Source organism: Haliaeetus albicilla, chromosome 14, assembly GCF_947461875.1.
Source record: "Haliaeetus albicilla chromosome 14, bHalAlb1.1, whole genome shotgun sequence".
NCBI classification, from domain to species: Eukaryota; Metazoa; Chordata; class Aves; order Accipitriformes; family Accipitridae; genus Haliaeetus; species Haliaeetus albicilla.
The window spans coordinates 3,972,555-3,993,000 of NC_091496.1; the positions used below are offsets into that span (position 1 = coordinate 3,972,555).

General features: G+C 39.4%; 1 protein-coding gene across 3 annotated transcripts in view; it reads right to left on the minus strand.

Annotated features, from left to right (window-relative positions):
- MKLN1 (muskelin 1) overlaps positions 1 to 20,446 on the minus strand; it is a 106,724-nt gene that overhangs the window by 47,628 nt on the left and 38,650 nt on the right. For all 3 annotated transcript variants that reach the window (XM_069801539.1, XM_069801540.1, XM_069801541.1), the window contains 3 exons: positions 17,374 to 17,451; positions 16,057 to 16,122; positions 7,675 to 7,787 (listed from right to left, as the gene is read on the minus strand). In XM_069801539.1, coding sequence (XP_069657640.1) covers positions 7,675 to 7,787; positions 16,057 to 16,122; positions 17,374 to 17,451 — 257 coding nt within the window. The remainder of the gene's footprint in view (positions 1 to 7,674; positions 7,788 to 16,056; positions 16,123 to 17,373; positions 17,452 to 20,446) is intronic.

Consider the following 20,446-nt stretch of genomic DNA (forward strand, 5'->3'; position numbering starts at 1 on the left):
AATACTGTGCTATTTCTAACAAAAGACACAATTTACCTGCAAACTGATGGCTACTCACACTGATACTACAGGAATAAAAACGTAGCTTCTTAAATTCTAACGAGTAAATTGTTGCTTTGGTACACATCAACTGCTCAGCTTTGCTTTCAGTAACACTGATGAAATATAACAGATGACCCACCACAGAACCAGAGCTTTCACCAGCTCTGAGAGATGGGTCCTCAGGACAACATCCCTCGTGTGCCGAATTTAACTAACCCCATTAACAATTGCAGGATGTTGAATGAGGTCATTTTTGCATGCATCATAAGTTCACACTGTCCTCTCATTACCAGTAACAATGGCTAGCGAAGATCCAGCCAAGAGAGATTTTTCCATAGATGCAAACTATTCAGCTTAGCTACAGTCACACTTGCAGACCAACAGGCTAGCAGGCTGAAAAACCTAGTCATTTATGGACTGTTTAGCCACAAAGATGAGGATGCAGCAAGGCTAGAATTTTTGAATGGGTTTTTTTTTCCTAACTAATTGTCCTTGAAAAGCTGGTGATAAACAAACATGAAATTACAAGTCTAAATACTTTGACAGCCACAGGCTCTCAGATGTTTCTGAGAAAGTGAAGACAGTCTTAAACAGATGACAAAGGAGTAGTTTGTACCCAGAGGTGTTAGCAAGTCATAAAAGTGGCTGTATAAATTTTCCCCTCAGGCTAACCCCACAGCTATGAGACTGCCATCTCAGGTATACAGATACTAAGTACAGTTTAATGCAGGCTTCCTCTGTTAGCTATTACAGCAACATGACAAGAGAAAAATATATAAATATATCAAAATAGAATATTTTCGGCATTGAAAAAAACAGAACTGTGGAGGCAGCCATGCCTTCTTTTGAACTACTGACAGATAAGGAAGGATGTAGATTGTGAATTTTTTGTTTATATCACCTTTCAGCTATTCTCAGAACATAATTTAGTTATCCAGCTGCAGGAATCGCACCAGTTACCACTGGAAGTGCAGCACACAGGTAGTCTCTGCTGTGTCACAGCCTCAGAAACAAGGCATCTTCAACTTTGCAATAATGCACACAGGAAAACCAGCCAAGAAACAGTGCAAGTATTTGCACTGGAGGTCTGTGAAGCACTATGCATATATTAAGAAGACTAAGTATAATGCATGGCAGCAAGCATATGTGGACAAGCTTTTAAAGACAGAGCACTGAAAACAAAGCATGCATGGGGCAATGCAAGGACTAGAACCCAACAGTTCCTGAATCCAAGTATCAATAAAGTCTCCATCACATACAAGCCCTGGAAAATTCATGGACTAAGTCTTATTAAACATACAAAGTTCTTTCAGGTCTGAGAACTCAACATATCAATGCACTATCCATTCTGCCAGTATATGCTCTTGAGACAGTCTAGAAAGTTTAAGTCCTAATTACCTCCAAAACCCACTGGCAGAAATACATCATTAGCAGCAAGGTCCACAAAAACTTACTACATTTTCAAGCATGTAATTATCCAGATAATTTAGCTAAGAATTTGTCTATGATACTACTTGAGAACGCTCCCCCTGTGTTACCGTATTGGGATAACCGATATTTCTTCAGGGATTTCTGTATTTGTACAGCTTGAGGAAAGTTAATGTAACAGAAGTCTTTCACAGTCTAGCTGAAATAAGAGACTACTCTACTTCCAAGGCAAAGTTGATCAGTGTGTGAAACTACTTTCACCTTGCTGGCAAAAGAATAAGCTTTCCTCCCATCTTCTACCCCCACATACTCTCCTGTTTCTTTAAAATCCTTCTTCCCCATCCATTCAGTGGGAAATGCAGGGTTCCAGCGATTCCAGCTGGCTCGCCTTACAGGTGTGTATTTCTGTATCTTTAAAACCCCAAAGGATATAAATCAGCATTCCTTATAACAATATCCATCACATCACTAAATCCTTACCTGAAAATTCTGTAATACTTTAAGCAGTTGAATAACATGTCATCTTCCCTCAGACGCATTCACAGCCACCCTAGCATGTCTCTGTATACTGCCTCATCTGCAGTTTACAGGGAACTGGATGATGCAACAACTTCCTAATAAGGTCATATAAGTAAAATAAAGCTGCATTCCAGATCAGAGCAGTAAACTCATCATAAGCTAGAGTTGAAGTGGTGATTTTTATCAGAACAGAAACGCCACAAACCCACTATGCATGATGCATTACTTATAGGTGTAAAAGTAGTTTACAAGCTGCACCCTTTGCAACTGAAGGCTTTATGATGGTTTGGAAATCCACATATAATCTGAAGACTGGCACACACAAGCTCCAGGACTGCCAAAGTTTTGCAGCCTTCAGAACGCTGTGCATAATGCATTATTTAAGTACTCCCTTCTCTACAAGACTGACTTCAACATCAACATGTGGAGGAAAGGGACTTCCACACATTGAAACATCTGGTGTTCGGAATAACTAAAGTTTGGCTGGTTTTCTGCACTTTTTTATGCTGGAAGCAAGAACTACAGGCACCTAGTGATGGAACTGAATAACTTAACACTCAGAGCCGTTTTAAAATATGAATGATCTTTTCTTTAAAAAAATGTGAAAGTTAAAAAAGACAAATAAACAAGGGTTAAAAGGACAAAGCTCCTTAGGCACACAAGGTAGCATAAGCAAATAAGAAGTTACCTTTAAAAGCTGAAGATCTTTTCCAAAAAGTTTACTTTTTAAAAAAATAATCTCAAGGTACTCTTCCCTCAACAGGGTCTTTTTGTTTTAGGCTGCCTATGAGGAAATCACTGGAGAAGTCAGTCAGGCATATCAGAAAGTCTCTAACATTTTAGAGAAAGCAGAGTGGCTAGAACACTTTAAAACCATTATGCTACTAAGCAGGGAGGAAAATAAAACATTAACATGCGATATTTAGGATTGGCCTAGAACACTTTTCATTTGGTTCACTTCAGCATCTGCCTTCTTTGTCCCTACTTTTGTAGGCATTTACACTATTTAGGAAGCTGGCTCAGAGGTGTATCTGCAGTATCCAAGTTTCTATTGCAGGCTTTTGGGGACAGCTGCTTTCTCCCTATGTGCTTTTGTGGCACCAGGCATCTTGTACAACTGAGCATCTGTATAACTGGAACTATTCAGAAGCAGGACATGGCAGATTCAGTATATTAGATCAAGTCCATAAACATCATAGTATTTGAAACAAAAAAAACCCTCAAGTTACTTAAAGTGTCTTCCAAAGCATATCACCATCTGTGGTAAGAAGTCAATATTTGAGACTAGTTCAGTTCCTACACTTAAAACAGCATAGGGTAAAAGCTTACATAGATAAGCTTACATATTTCTGCATCACACCAGGAAAAAAAAAAACCAAAACCAAAAAAACAAACCCAAACATTAGTCATAGGTGTCACAAACGCTTACAAATACATAAAATGCTTGTGGGGTAATACGATGTTGGAAGCTTTGGATAAATTCATCCATGTCAACAAACGTAAAGAAAAGCATGCAGACACCATAGAAAATTTAACTCAAAATACAGTAGCAGATGAAATTCACCCTGGCTCTCACTATTATGAGATCTTTCTACACTTGTCAGCTTTCACTTTCAGTATCCAGGAAAAGCACTTGGTGTTAGCAGCAAACTGTCACCTAACAATACACCGATTTTCTATATCGTTTTGAACCTACTGAACAGTAGGCACTTGTTGACCTATGCTTTCCTTCATTGTGAAAAACAATTTATCCTCTCAACCAGTTAACCCATGACAAAGACCTTCACTTGTACCTTTGGCAAGAAACACTTTAAAAAGTTTTTGAGAAACACAGTGTCAACTAAACCTAACCCGTTTATACAATTTCCACCACCTTCACAGAGCTGATATGTGAGCAGGATTTTCCTCTAAAAAAAAGTCAGAATGAGGATGAGTCAACATACCATATTTACAAATATGCACCACAGAAGCTACCAAGTTGTGTAGTAACACACTGTTTGAAGGAGATCCTGTAACTCTTCTCATGTCTCTAGGAAATACTGAAACAAGGCACAAGAATACTAGTGACATACCAAATATGCCAACTATCACGATTCTTTATTCTCCTTTATCAAATCTCCAGAGGTATCAACATCCCTCAGCATTTTGACCCTATTTAAAAATCCACATAACTATCAATTTATATCAAGCGAAGTCTTTCCTACAGTTCACTTAAACTGTCCTCCTGTACTGAATTTCACTAAATTGGCCTTCAAAAGAGAAAGTTGCTGCTTGGAAACCAGAAATATTAGACATCAAAACACACACATTAAGTTTCTCTATTAATTGACGCTGGCCTACGATCAAAATGCCCAAGGAATGACAAGGTTTGTTTTTTCAAAACTATTTATTCCCAAACACTGGAGAAGTCTACCGATCTACAACCACTAATAAACCCCTGGAGACAATGGCATTTGTCAGAACATTCCACTTTGTTCAGGGTAAAAATCCTTAAGGCTTTTAGACTAAACATGTTTTGGCTATGCCTCATGCCAACTGATTTGTAGGGCTGTTGCATGTTTGAGCACTCCAAGGGGAGACACAAGGACCGAAGCTGTGGGTACAGTTGAGAGGTCATGAGCTGCTCCATGGTGCGTCTCCTTGGAAGGATGCAGGCTTGGAGGAGGATGATTTGACAAGGACTGCAGGAGCCTTGCCAGATCCATACACTGAAGGGATGGTAAGGAAGTTCTAATTCAGGTCTGATTGTCTATCAGCAGCTGTGGTACGTACGCTGGAAATTCAGCCCAACACTGCAAGCAGGTCCTGTAGACCCCCCTTTTTAAGACTGTAAGTGATCAGCTACTCCAGCAGTGCTGTGAGCATTTTTTCCTGACGTAAAAAGGGCAATGGGAAATTAGCTTTGGTAGTCTAACTGTTAAAAATCACAAATGCAACTTCAGGTGACAAAAAGCCATTTTTCTAGCTCACTGGCAAATTTTGAAAAACAGCAGCAGCAGAGTTTACTGAAAAGGTCACGCTGCATTGCAACAGAAGCTACCAGTACCTTTATCCCAAAAGCGTTACTGTGTGTTACCCCTACAATAACACTGGGTAAGATGCAACTTTTATCATATTCTTTTCTTATTCAAACTTAATTATTGAGTGGCTAATTTAACCACTGTCACCAATTAATTAAAACAAAAGAGCTAGAAGCAGAACCAGGACAAAACAACACAAAAGCAAGACTAAGTCCTACTGGAATCTACTCTGAATATTTTTTAAAATTCCATGTCAACAGACATTTCCTTTTAGCAAATTGTTTGTGAACAGTTGATGTCCCTATTAGAGAAACATCTGGAATCTTTGTTTTTTAATTTACTTCTCAACATTTGGGACTGACCTTTTCATTTCTAAATCAGGTTTTATCCAGATTGCTTTAGAAAAAAAAAATATAAAAACAAACAAACAAAAAAACCCAAACCACTGCTGGTTTGCAAGTACAGAAGCCGCCAGTTCACTGTACCTCCGTAAGTCACCAAAACCCTGAACTATGCCTCGGCAGGCCTTCTTCTCAACTCCTCTGCAGCCTATATCCACGCAGTCCTTCTAGAACTCCATTTCTAAAGCCACACACATTTCTTCGCACTTTTCTCTATTAAGTACATCTCTTCTTCAAAATTCCCCATACATTCATCTCATTCTCAATTTTTTTTAAATTCCCCTATCTTGCATCCTCTCAGCCCAAGACCCTTCTCAACTTCCCTTTGAATTTCCTGACCTTCCATTGCACCCTGTATTTTTTTACCTCCAAAACCCCTTTATAGCCACTTTATTGTATCAACTCACAACTCTTCTACTGTGTCTCCTCTGCAGCCCTCCTTTGCACATCCTTTCTTTCTCCCATCCCAGCGTTACCCGGTTAGAGTCAGGCACAAGGAACTTGAAGAGAAAACATACGCTGCTTCTGGCACCACTGACGCCTTGCATCCCAGCCAGGCCTCCCAAGCTTTACAGAAGCTCAACTGGATGCGGCAGGATCCCAGCAAGAAAGGAAATTAATCCCTTAAACACCAGAACTACGCACACTCGTTTGTGTGGGAAGAAAACACGGTAACCCCTTTTTGACAGGAAGGCCCTATTTCACTGCATCCAGAGCTAGACATATGTACACACTAAGCAGCTACAAAGCCAGAAGAAAAGTGAAAGAAGAGACAATTAAAATTGTTGTGCCTTCTTTTCTATCACTGCTCTTCACTTTCCCAACCTCCTTATAAAGGGAGGCAAAGGAAAGGAAGGTCTAGCTGTTTACCATACAGTCAGTAAGAGAGATGAGTCCCAATTTCCCCTTGGTGTTATGTCACACACAACCCTCCTTATCTTAAGGAGGTTACCTATTGGTAGACAGCGAAAAAAATAGTAAAACACATGGTTCAAGACAAACAGAAGCAACACAAGCCCAGCCTACAGGACTGGACACTGAAAGACTATCCAGCTTCAGCATCGTATCAGTAAACAAATGAGTAGCCATGAACAGTGATGAAAGGACTAACAGTAAATAAAACACAACTTACGGTAAGAATAAACAACTTATAAAGATACAAAATGTAAGGACAATTTTATTTTTATACATCTCTATTATGATAGAAACCAGAAAATCATGTTCAGTTTTGTTATTGCCCATTTTGTAAAGGATGTTAGAAACAGTAAGTGCATGACACACACAAAGATTTGAAGGCTACGGGAAGTGGCTTACTGTGAGATTTTTTTCAGCTCAGGCTATTTGTCCTACTTGATTACAACCTCTAAACACCTTTGCCAGGAATAAAAGGCAATATTAAAGTGTTATTTAATCTGGTATGGAAGCTCACAAAACTGGCTATGACAAGAAACTGGAAAAATACAAATGGGAAATAAGACATTTTTATACTTTTTTCAAACAGCTGAGGAAACCAACACCTAAATTTGTAAAAAAAGTGGTGGAATCTCAAACTTTTATACCTTTAAGAAAAGGCTGCATGAATTTCCTTAAGTTATGCTCTAACAAACAAGTAACAAATGCAAAACACAATAACCACATGGAACTTTAACCTTACACAGTATACAGTAGAATGAATTACACAAGCCAAAGGTCTTGGACTTTTTTTTGTTACGTCCTATAACCCAAGCTACATTCATTTCAAAAGGTTTCATACGTCAAATAGTGAGCAAAACAAGCCAAGGAAAACGGCTCAAATGAATACCACAAAAGCTCTCGGGATTGTGTGGCCTCTGGCAGTTACCCCTCTCCTCTAGATTTCTGTCTGTTAGTTGTCCATTTCTACTCATTTTTGACAGAAACTAAAGAAATAAACAATTTGTTTCTGAAGCTCAATACCAGCATCAGGCTTAAAATGCTTGTTAGCAAGTCTAGTTGTTCAGTCCTATCAAATTATTTCACTCGTGTTTTACTCACTGAACTGATTTTTGGCCAATCAGTCTGCTCTTGAGAAATAAACCTTTCCCCTACAGTAATCTTAACACTTCAGATCACGTCCATCTCACGTTTTCCCAACGTAAGCATTTCAAAAGTCTTCAGAAATTGAAGGTTCGAATTTTGTGGCTCTCACTGCACACTACACATCAGTACAAACACTTCAGAAGCACAGCATTTTTGTATGCAACAATTCCTGTATTACTAACAACATGGATGTTTGCAGAACTTGCCTCTTTCTCAGTATCCCTGGATATGCAGGTCCACTGGTTTTCCTTCACACTGTATGCCCAGAAGTCAGCCAGATCCTGAGTTCCATCCCAGCCGCCAAACAAATAAACAGTTTCTATTAAAAAAAGGAATAACATGTTAATTTTATGTTAAAAAGAGAATGCCTTTAAACAGGCTAATACCTACGAACCACCTGTGACAAACAATCCGAAGAGAAATTGAAACCGATTCTTACTTAAAGCACTGCTCCTCTTTAAATGGAACCAGTCACCAAGACCAAGAACTGTGGTGTGATTTGGTTTAGTAATGGAAGTTTTTAGGATTGATAGACAGCCAATTCTCAAGGAGTCATTTTCTATTTCTACATTTACATAAGAGGCAATCAAATCCACAGCCTTCTGATTAAAAATCAAGACAGACAAATGAACAACACTTAACATTTTGGACACTGTGCATTTTAATCTACCAATGAGGTCTCAGCTTGTACCCTGTTTGGTGCAAGATCAATATATCAGAAAGACTTCTGAGATAGCAGCAGCAAAGCTCTTCTGTTTAGTCCATTTCTGAGAAAGAAACATTTACTTCCAACTATGAAATCCTCTTCAAGGGGAATACCTTGCACAAAGTAACTTACCTGATGTCACAAAAGCAAATAAGTAGAAGAGCTACAGATTTAAGTCAGTGTTTCGGCCTATCTTCAGAGCCTGCCACCTTAAACCCACAACCGCTCCGTGCACAGCAAGTTCGAAGCCTTCTCAGACTCACTGATAAAACTAGATGAAGCCTCTGAACATGGGAAGCATTTAAGGAAGAAGTCCCTGTTCTGATATGAAGAGATAACTAACCATTATAGAAACATCACTATCTGGTCTCAAATGCTAAAAATACTTCATTTTTAGACTGCATTAAAAACACAACACAAAGCCAAGTCAAAGAAGAACAAGCCACTGAAGACTTGCACAGCTTTGAAAAACTCCTTTAAAATCCACAAACCAGTTCTATTATAGAGGTAATGGCCACTTTTTAATCCAAAACCAATTAGAGAGCAGAGTTAGAAGCACGATTATAAAATGGGAATAGTCCCTGACCCTTACCTACCATCAGGATAGTGGTCATCACCATGGAAAGGTTACCCTGGTTCATTAACTTTAATTACCCTTCCTCCTGGACTCAGGGCTCCCAGTGTTCCCTGCAAAGAGCAGGTCCCTTTGTGCGCATAAATTCTCACAGCTCACAAAACCCACATTACCACAACAGCTTCATTGATAGCCGAGAAAAATAAAAGATTTGGCACCAGCTAAGTATCCTATTGGGGCCTTGCCAAAACGTCATGCCTGCCTGTAAAGGCTTTGTTGTCTCAGATGAAATTTAATAGCAAACCTGAATGACTCTGATGAAAACTCAGATTTTGAAAGTTACCTAAATCGAGCTGACAGAATTAAATGGCATGTAAGCACTGAAAGAGGAGTACAATCATACAGCTAGTGCAAACTGTGAGCATCTTCGGAGTCCAAGAGTGACAGTGATAACAGAAGTACACATGAACAGCGTGCCAAATTTATTTTCCATCTTGATGTAAAACTGTAGCTCAGATGAAGGAAAGGCTCCATCACTATCTAGCCTCAGAATGACTATCAACTTTAGTCTTATGACTTAGTACAGAACTATATACATATTTTTATAGGAAGCTTCTGTATTTTTAAAGGAACTTTTCTTAATGCATAAATGCATCTGTTGCTGGTAATGCCAAGAAAATAATTTTTCATAGTTCTTCCAAAGTTTGCAATTGTTCTCCCATGGTATAAAAAAAATTAGATTTTTGGTCGTTTGGGTGTGGTTTTGTTTTGTTTTTTTTTTTTTACTTTTTTGTTTGTTTCTTTGGTTTGTTTTTGTTTTTTTGTTTTTTTTTTAAACCCAAACAAACAAGTCAAACTTCACCCTGTTCCCCAACCAGTATCACATCTTCTGCTCTACTTGTCAATTCAGATTTTGTGGGGAGGGTTATTTTTTCACCTTGCATGCAGAGATCCAACCAGGACAGACCCAGGATGCATGCCCAGCACTCCCAGGCATTGCCACATAAACAACGTATCAGCAAATACTCAAACAAGAGGCAGACACAGGGAAGAGACCACAAACTTGCAGGCAGCAGGAGCAGGAGAGCTTGAAGGGAGCACAGCAGTCTCACATCAATATAACTACTTCTGCTTAGTAGCACTAGGGAACTCAAGATGCAAGCAGGGCATCTTGCTCTGGCAGAGAGAAGGATTCTTCCTTTGTATCTGAGCAGTATGTAACACGGCAATATTGATGCTGCTTTATTAAAGCAAGCCTCTATTCTGCTTTAGGAACAGAGCAGAAGAATTTTCAAACCTACCTGCAAGGCAACAAGAAAAACATGAAAGCAGCTATATTTACGCAAAGCTTTTACCAGCTACATTTAGGAAGTCAAATTTCTCCTTCAGCATCTTAACCTTATCTCCTCTACATTTATTTTTTAACACAAATCCAACACTTTGAATTAAGTATGTTCTCTGAATATTTCTAAACTGCTTGCTCAGTCAAAAATGTTTCTGTAATATCTGAATTCTCTTCTTCCCTTACGCTCTGGAAAACTAGAAGGTGCCAAAGCACTCGTCAAATTATTAAAGAATGTACGTTCCCCAATTAACGTATTTCCCATCAACCTCTCCTTAAGTTCTATTTTTCAGAAGAGTATGCAAAGCACCCTTCTCCAGGGGTAGTTTCAGTCCAGGTTCACATATGTTCTCCAAGTCAGCTTTTCTAACTTCTCTTAACTGCATCCTCCCTGTGTAGTGAAATCTTTGGTGGGATTCTGGTACAGCAGGTCTTTCTCATCCGCTCAGAATGTTACAGGGCAAATTGCTAAAGCCAGGCTGATAAAAGATGCTTGGTATGCCCGAGCATCCCTGTTTTTACATTCTAATAAATAGGCACAATGAATAAATATGTCACCAGGATTGGAATGTAACTGAACACATTGGTCAAATGGTATTTCTGTGTCTCTGCTAGAGCAGTTCTCCGTAGAATACGAGAAAATTATGGACCTAGAACACCTCTGCAAGTCATCTCCCACACCCCTCACAGTAATACTAACTTCAGCAACAGACCAGGTTGCACAGGGAAGTATTCAGTTACACTTTGAATATCTCCAAAGATAGGTATTTCAGACCGTCTGGACCCCTGCTCCAATGACTGATCATCTTCATTACGATTTTCTTTTTCCAAATATCTAACTAGATTTTCCCTCGCTCAACGTGTCCATTGCCTTTGATCCTATCCCTCCGCACCCTCCCAAAATCAGTCGTGCTAACTTCTCCATGCTCTCCCACCAGCTAGTTGAAGACAACTCTAAGATCCTCCCATGAGTCTTTTCTTCTGCAAGCCAAAAAAAACCCAGCTGAACAAAACCAGCTCCCTATGCATCTCCTCATACATCACATGCTCCAGCCCCCAACCACCTTGGTGGCCCTTCACCAGGCTCACTTTCAGATTGTCACCATCCTTATCGTACCAGAGAGCCCAAACTGGGCACAGTACTCCAGATGTGGCCTCAAGTACCATCCCTCCCCTTAACCTGCTGGCCGTACTTCTGCTAACACGGCCAAGCAGGAGGCTGGCCTTCATCGCCACAAGGACACAACGCTGACGCACATTCAGCTGCCTACCAGCTTGCAAATCTTCTTTCCACGCAGTCAGTCCCCTGCCCACACCATTGCACGCAGCTGTTACATCCCAGGTTCGGGGCTCTGCGTTGTTTCGGCTGAACCTCACACAGGTCTCCCCTTCAGCCCATCAGGGTCCCTTTGACTCACAGCCCTATTCTCTAGTTTGTCAGCCACTGCCCTCCCAATTTGCTACCACCCCAAACTTGCTGAGAGCGTATTTGAGAATCAATGTCCCTAGAACTAAGAAGGGCTTGTCTCAGAAGTAAAAACATCTAGGCGTAAGAGATCTCAAAAGCCTTCTATGGAAGGACATCACTTTCCTATATATTAACCATAGATTTAGTCATCTGCAAGCAGCATTGTCCACTTTGTAAGGAGCACTTAGAGCACAACTATAAAGCCAGACCTTAACTTTTCTTGAAGTATCACACCACTCAGTTTCTGAATCACAGTTCTGTGTAGATAGTGGCTGGATATAAGTTTTTTCAGGCCAGAGCTGGTCTGGGTAGGCATACAGTCTTCCTCTCAAATATGAAAGCACCATGAAGTTGAATAACCTCCAGGATTCAGCAGCTGTTTGTGTTTCAGAGCTTAGAAGCCATCTGTGTTTTGTTTCAGAGATCTCTTCATCTTGTACACAAGTCCTGTCTTTAAATATCTTATGGATAGCAGTGTTTTCCTCAGGCAAAACAGCATCCTTCTTCATGTCTGCTGCTGTCACTTCATTTTTTTCATCTTTCCAGGCTGCTTTTGAACTAGCATCATCATTTCCACTGGGTTGCCCACATATACCATGGGCCCACTGGGCCCACTGCTCTGAATCTCCCACTGTTCCCAGCCTACAGATTTGTTCTCACTTATCTAACAGAATGAAGTAAACAGAATTCCCTCCTACGAAAGGAAAAGCAAAATGATCTACAACCAAAATTATAGAGTAGTTTCACTCCAGTGAGTGAACAGAGGTAACAACAATAAAGACCATTTCTCTAACATTTTTCTTCAAAAACTGTTTCACTTGCCAAAGAGAAGAGAAATGCAAACCAAAAAAAATCATCCTGGTTGCTTAGCTATTATTTCTAGAACAGGCTCATCAGAAAACTTCAGAAAGATGAATGTTTAAACAAACAGGATATAACCACAAAAAATTCTTTTTTTTTTTTAAATAGAATTATTTCTTTATGGTCTATAATTCTGTTACCAAAATAAATTGTATGGCTTTATGGACTACACTGTTGTTCACACAAAATTGTGTCTGCCCTGTAAGAGCACAGGAGATCAATTCCACCTCAGCTATGGAATTATAAACCACATCTCCAAGACACAGTACACACATTCATCTGAAGTACCAACATTATTTCTTAAAACTTGAATTTGGCAATCAACTTATCCATTCCCACTTTCTTCCAGAATAAGCATTGGTATTTCAAAATGCATGCCATATCTGAATTATAGAAAGCCCTGAGAGGGCATAATCAAAGTTACGTTAATCAAGGTACCAGTGCTAGATGCCCACATCCTCGTCCAAAACTGCACCAGGGCTTAATGCATCTGGGAACACAGTACAAGTACACAGTACAGTATGTACACAGTACATACAAGCCTGCGCTTTATTGCTTGAATATTTCACCAGGGCCTACATAAATAGCAGTATAGTTTTTTCATGACTGACATTCAGTACACTTAACACATTATGTTCTTCTGTAGTTTTGGGCTTGTTTTCACATTTGGTGTTTTGGGGATACTTTTGTTTTAATCTACGCCCCTGGATTGTTACTACATAAATACTTCCCTTTCCTTGTAGAGAAGTGCAGAAAACTCTCCAGTTCTCCATATGGAGAACTACAAAAGTCATGGACCTTGCAGGAAAAAGCAGAAATAACATAAGCCTTCTGTTTTCGTTTACAGTCTACAGCTTTAAAGTACATAACAGTGGTTTCCAACTATAACCAGGAATGCCTCTTAGTAAATGTTTCTGCACATGCATACCAAAACCAACTTCCTAATTCTGCCATCCAGAGTCACTCCAGTCTGAGTGTTAATATGATTAAAAGCATGGAAGACATTTTGAGGATCAGTAACTCCCAATTTTTTTATTTTTTTTTAATAGGAAGATATCAGGCTGCATTCTCAGTTCTGTATCCCAAAATGCCTACACTTTCAGTTCAAACTTCTTTAAGAGTTTTTCAAAGCACTAAGAACACTACCCTTAATCTGAGATAGCTGCAGCAGGTATTAAGAGCATGAACATCAGATGGAAGTGAGCTACAGCACAAGTTACAGTTGCCAGCAGAGATGCCAGAATTGCTCTTTCAGTTACTTTCAGCCTACCCTAATTGGAAGATAAAACATGCTAAAAGGCAGTTTAGACCAAGTTAAACTATACTCTACCTGAAACTTAAAGCATAAACAGAGTCTCAGTGACTCAGCGCACTATCAGTAACTTGAGGTCTAGCTCAACTGCTTACCAATCTGTATCCTCTATCCTAACACTAACACAGGTGCACCCAGCAGGCTCAGTACTATCACAAAACTTATTAAAAATAAAATTACATTTTTGTAGTGAGTAATAACTGGTTAACATTTCCTTGAGGTTAATCAAAAAGCAGAACCATTTATAGTTCAGTTATAGCTACAGCAGGTCTGGACATCACAGATTAAAATTTGCTTCCAACACCTATTCTATGTGGTATGAAACTTCAGAACCTCCTTATATGTGTGATTTTGGTGTTTCACTTCATTTCTAAAATATTAAAGTTGAAGAAAATATTGATTTGTTTTAAAAGGACTTCACCCCTCTAACAAGGAATGCAAAGTGACCTTATTTTTCATCAGTTGCCAAAGACTTCTGAAAAAAACAACTCAATAAGCGTGTGGGTAAGGACGGGACGATGTCTTTGAAGGAAAGAGTATGCCGCTGCTCCTTTTTCCATTAACACTAGATTTGCTCAAGATTAGCCAGGGAGCTTTAAAGCTCCAGTCTGTAAAACGCATCCTTACATAACTGGCTAAATTCCCACAGTCTCATTAAACACTACATATATTCAAAAGTAAAGCTCAAGCAACCATCAGCAGCTGGTTTTAAGAATAAACAGCACCAAGAACCTCCCCTGGCCTGTTCACGAGCCAAATTAAATGGCAAAACTGACAATCTCAAAAACACTTACACTTTTACAAGGCTCAGCAGGCCCGGAAGCAAAACTAAGAGCAACTTCCCAAATATCCCACAGAAACTTTCTGAAGGTATCCTGCCACCTCTGGATAGGGCTGCAGCAAGAAAGGACTTGCGTCACAGAGGGAGATCCAGTTTTCCCCACGCTGGGACTCTACCTCTGTAGGTGCTCTCCAGTTTTGTGCAAGTAAAAAAGATAACCAATGCTTTTTACTGCCTTGTTAAAGCAGAGTGAAAACTTAAGTCAAAGGCAGAGATAATAAGCTTACTAGGACTTAAGAAAACCAACAGGAGCAGAAATGAAGACTCACACTACCATGAATATATTATTTTCAGGAGGTCTAGAGGACTATCACTTCCAAGTTGACAATCCTCATGTTTCTTCGGCATGCTTGTGAAACAGTCACTGTCTACTTATTCGCCGAGGCCACTAGGGAGCGTTCACAGCTTCTTTTGTAGGCAAACACCAGCAATCCTCCAGCAGCTCTTATTCTAATGAAACTCAAACCTCTTCGACAAAAAAAAAAGTTTGCTTTCACATGCAAAATAACTCCTAGTGCCTCCTCTAGAGCAGCAACTACACTGAGTAAAAGCCAGACCGCAGCTACTGCTCCATTTCTGCTTGTTCACTATGACTTAGCAAATTACTCTTGAAGGTACTATCCTGTCACATGCTTCAGTCCCCATCCATATGACCACAACAGATAAGGACATGGTAATTTTTTGCCAACTACCTCAATGCCACCCTATAGTCCTCTATGCTACTCACACCCCGATCTCGTTTCTCCTTTCCAAAGAACAATCCTTTTACTCATACAAATCACTGACTGAGCAAAGATGCACGCAGATGCATTCCTTATTTCAGTAAGGAATGACATACCACAGAAATCTGATTAAATAAAAGCAAGACAAAGAGATAGAAAATTACGGAGAACAACAATCACTGGAACTGTTACTTATACCCTCCCCCGCTTTCATTTCTCTGCAGGCTCTTTGAAACTGAGACTGAACCATTCTTTAAACTGCTATAGAAAACATTTTTGTAAAAAATGTCTAACAAGTTACATTTAACAGGAGTTTCTTGCACACAATTAGAAGCCACTCCAACCAAAATACAAGGAATGTTTCAACACATCAGATCTATTGCTGGAGCACTATTCCAAAGAGCATAGTATGTAGCCAATAAGGGAAATTATCATCACTAATTTCTCTTCTCTTGTTTAAGCTCCTGCTCAAAGAGGGTAGGAGGGGCAAAAAATTAAAGACAATTGTTCTTGGTTTCTTAGTTAAGACAAGACAATGATTAAGGCGTAACAGAGAACTAACAGGGAAGAAGGGGGTGGGAAAGACAGTTGGAGTATAGTTCCAGAGACATGGCAGAGTATTTAATCAACTATTAGAAAGTGCAATTTTTTCCTCAAAACCTAAAGTTAAGACAGTCTCTGAAGAAAAACTCATTTGCATAATTATTTAATCAGATGTTTTTCAGATAAATAAGTTAGTTAAGAAATTTAACAACTGCTCACCTGTCTGAACATCTATAACCATCTGATGGCCACCTCTCATTCCTGGTCGGCTGTCTTCCCCATCACCTTTAAAAAAAGAGGGAGGGGAAAGTTTTCCATTATAAGATTATTTTTTTTCAAACCAAAGAAAGATACAAACTCACATATGTCCTAAATACTATAGGGAAGCAGAGCAACTTAATAACTCATCATTCTTTAAACATTAACACAACAGTTTCTCCACGTGGTATTCTTCTGTGCATTATAAAACTGTACACATTATAAAACTGTACAGTTTTGCATTGAATTATCTGGTGACTGCTAGTACAGATAGCTAAAGCAAATACAGTACTCTACTGCAACTCTGAGAGGCTTCAAGCTTGAGAATTCCCAAAGCATGCAGGTCCACATAACTGAGGTCTGAGCTATCTTTGCAGCTCTCCAGCAGTGAGGACACAGACAACCTTTTGCTCCCCTTCCATCTCTCCCCACCCGAGAGCTGCCTGAAGGCTAAGCAGTGAAAACAGATACACAAATGACAATGTACCCATAGGATGAAAGCAAAGAGGCAATGGTATAGATACAGCATAGCTAGCTTTGCACCAATTACAAATTCTCACGTAAGGGAATTCCAACTGTCCAACTAAAGCAGCTTTCCAACCACTTTAGATATCTTAAGCGCTCAGGACAGGTGTCGTCTATGGGAAGCAACATTAGAAAGATAACCCTTATGGTGCTGGAAAAGAAATCTGCTTGTATTCATAGATAACCCTTCCCAAGAGGTTTGGGTACAGTGCTACACGTTTGGCAATTGTCACGCTGAATCCTACATTTGCTGCATGACAGTGATTTTTGTACTCTGTACTTAAGGCTACAAGTCTCCTCTCAAGGCAGAGAGCAATGGAAAAAGATCCTGCAGTTTAGATTTACTGTACAACAGACCAAGACTCCAAAAGATGCATCTCAAATTTAAAGTACTCCCTGTTAAGATAATGTATTCATTTGCCACTCTTTGGTGTACATTTAAGTTGACTCCATGCATTAAAACCAGCCATACAGGTAACTGCTCTCATGCTTAACCTATATTCTGAGATTTGTTTCTGAACTGATTAGCTATCCTTGAAGTTTCAGCTAGTGTTCTTGTAGTGTTCTTCACTCAACCACAAACCAGGCTGCATTTCACTGACTTTGCAGACAAATGCAAATTTTTCATAGATGAAACCATTCCCTAGAACTGTCCTAGAGCAAGCTTTCTTGCATCATTTTCTTGCTCAATATCCTCAAAGGAACAAGATAGAGCTAGCAGTACATGAGTTATATCTTAAGAAATGTCCTTACCTTTGGTGCTTTTGGGGATGATCTGCCCCCAGCGAGGTTTGTATTCTTGTTGACTGATATACTGATTGAATAAGCCATCTGCAAAACAAAAATTTTGCAGGATGAAATGTTTATACTTCCATTACAGCAAAATCACTTTTAATGCAGGTAACTTCAGCCTAACACAATCCAGTATGCTACTCCAAAGCCTTTATTTTCAGTAAATTCTCTATATATGTCAGTTAGTTTGTTAAACTTGTTAATGAACTGAATGTGTACACACTAAAATAAAAAGAATACTCATTACCTGATCAATCAAGAATTACCCAGTTTGCCTGCCAGGTCACACCAATTGTCTATAAATCTCCAGTGTGGTGTATTTAATTAAGAACAGAATCCCCCCCCCCCTTATTTAAGCAAAAGGAAAGTTGCGAGTGCATGTAAAATCCAACCATTTTAGTACATTTTAAGTTAAAACCAGGTCAGGCAGCATCTCTGGAGCTTCATCTAAGAAGAAAAGGGAAAAAAAGCAGATTGTTTAAAAGCTACGATACGGGACAACCAAGCACTGAATGAAAAACAAACTAATAGTTTACATTCTTTTCAGAGAGTTAAGAAAGAAGAGAAACAGAAGACGCGTTAGGTCACTGGCCAGATATGCCAACTGCATCATTTCTGTAAGAAGCATTAACTCCAGCACTCTACTCAAGCTCCCCTTATGCCTATCTTTCTCCCTCTGTACATCTACCACATTTCATCTCTTCAGCGTCCAGAGGTCAGTTCCTAATTCTGGTTACACGGTATCAGTCTATCACATAAATGTTAATTTTTTGAAAAGGAGATTCAGAACACGCATGCTCTCTGGGACCACTCTTCAGTCTGGGAAGGGCTTGGCAAGCATTTGGGGAACTTGTTGCTATTGTTCTTCAAATGTCCCCTCTAAAAATGTCCCTTACCTTCTGCAGGCACAACGAACTATTAGACCACCAACGGCCAACCTCTTACCCCCACCACCCATTGGCCACCCATTACCCCACCATCTCAAGATACAAGCTCTTCATGACAAGCATTTCTTCCACATTTATGCATTACCTGAAATAAAAAAATGGGAGTTCTGACACCCAGTTTACATCACTAGTACAGTGATAACTACCACAGGCAGATTGAGGACTCAAATGATAGATTTAGACAGTTTTGTATTGAAACAATACATTGCACATACACCACTCAGATGTAGGATGCATTCGGGAGTCCTAAATCACGTAATACTCAACAGCTATGCTCTTTGGTAGAACGGTACTCAGCAAAATTGCTCAGGAATCAGTTTTACATTCCCCAGCAGAGAAAGGAAAAATGAAATTACTAAGTTGCATCTAATACTTTTTAGTTCTTCCAATCCCAGTAATTGCGGCTTTGAGGTAAGAATTTAACAGATTAGGAATGCCTCCATTTATTTATAGAAAATCCCTTGGTAGGCATACAAACAAAAAAGAATAAGCCTTATTGCACACATCCCTATTTATTTACAAAAAGGTAAAATCTTTGTTAAGCATGACACAAAGTTCAGATAATACTTTAAAATGTTTCCTGGCATCCTGTAGTTTGTCGTGACTGAAATCCAGATTTTAATTAAAAACTGAAGCCAGCAAATACTTCCTGGGAGAAGATGAATACTCTAGAGACCATCTAATAGGAAAATAAGGACACTCAAGAGCTCCTGAAAGGTGTTGAATTTGGTCTTAAAATACAAAACTGCTTTCAACTTCCATAAATTCAACTCTGCAAGTTTTTCAAATCAAATACTCTGTGAAAGCAGGGCAGATTTTACTTTCACCTGTCTTCAAGCCAAAAACATCAGCTCTCTCCTAGCACTAGGTAATTGAGGAAAGCCAAAAGTTTGCTCAACGAATGTAGAAAAGTGGTTTATTTTGGTTATATGAGTAGGGTTCCTAACTCCCACTTCTTCAGCATTTATGATGTTGGGACAAGACATGAGAGGCTTTAAGCGTGAGATTTCATGAATTCTGATTCAGAAAAGCCAACTTCCAACAGAACAAATGCATGCGCTGTAAGAAATCCCATACTGACTCAGGCAGATTTTTCTAGCCACAAACCTAGACAGAAATCCAGCCTTTTGGTTATCATTAGAGCGTTCGGTCTTCAAGACAGAATGCAAAATTGTATTTATCCCTATGGCAGCCAATAGATAATTGGACATAAATAGCTCAACAGGATGAATTACACCACATACGATCTGAAAGGGTGATTTAACCTCTCTCCCATGCTCAACACCCACAGGCTGCACTTGTCAAGATATGACACTTCTCCCCTACTGTGCCTTCAGCCTCTTTTAATAATGCTTCTTGTCTTCCATGGGACATTGGTTTGGAAATACTCCAACTTGCTTCCCAGAAATGTTTCTTTCTGCTGGAAGCAGTTCCACATTCATTCTACTTGCACTGCAAACCAGCAGCAGCTTGTTTTGGAAGCTGAATCACCACCTGTCTGACACCACCAGGGGAAAAAAGGAGGATTTCTAGGTGGATTCTGTATCCAATGCCAGACCTGTTCTAGCACACTCCTTATTTTTCATGCCAGGATAGCACTGCTGACCAAAAGGTCTCCAAAGCTTCTGCAAGGCACTGGAGATCAGATCTAGGCCTGCTCAGGTTTGTCAGCTGTTTCAAATGAATCAGTAGTTTAAACTAAATTTCAAGGATCCTGTAGGAAAAAAAAAAGTCTTATGTGCAAGTTTTTAAAGCAAGTCTTTTCTTTCACTCCGGAGGCCTCTCATTTCGATGTCCATGTTTACGCTCTAAAATTACAGCCAAAACCAGTACTTTTATTTTGTACTATTTTCAAGCCCTTCGAAGCAAGTTGTGACGCATTTTGGATGTAACAACATGAAGTTCACAGTGGTTAAAGCTTAGTAAATTCAACCTCCCTGATAAACGAAGCCTTTATTTTGTCGGCCAATTACAGGTTACCTAGAAAGGACTAAGACAAACATTGCGGACAAAAATATTTAACTTGCTGAAGCCAATCAGGAACAAGTAAAAGTTGTATTAAGTTTCTTTTTAGACAACACACATCT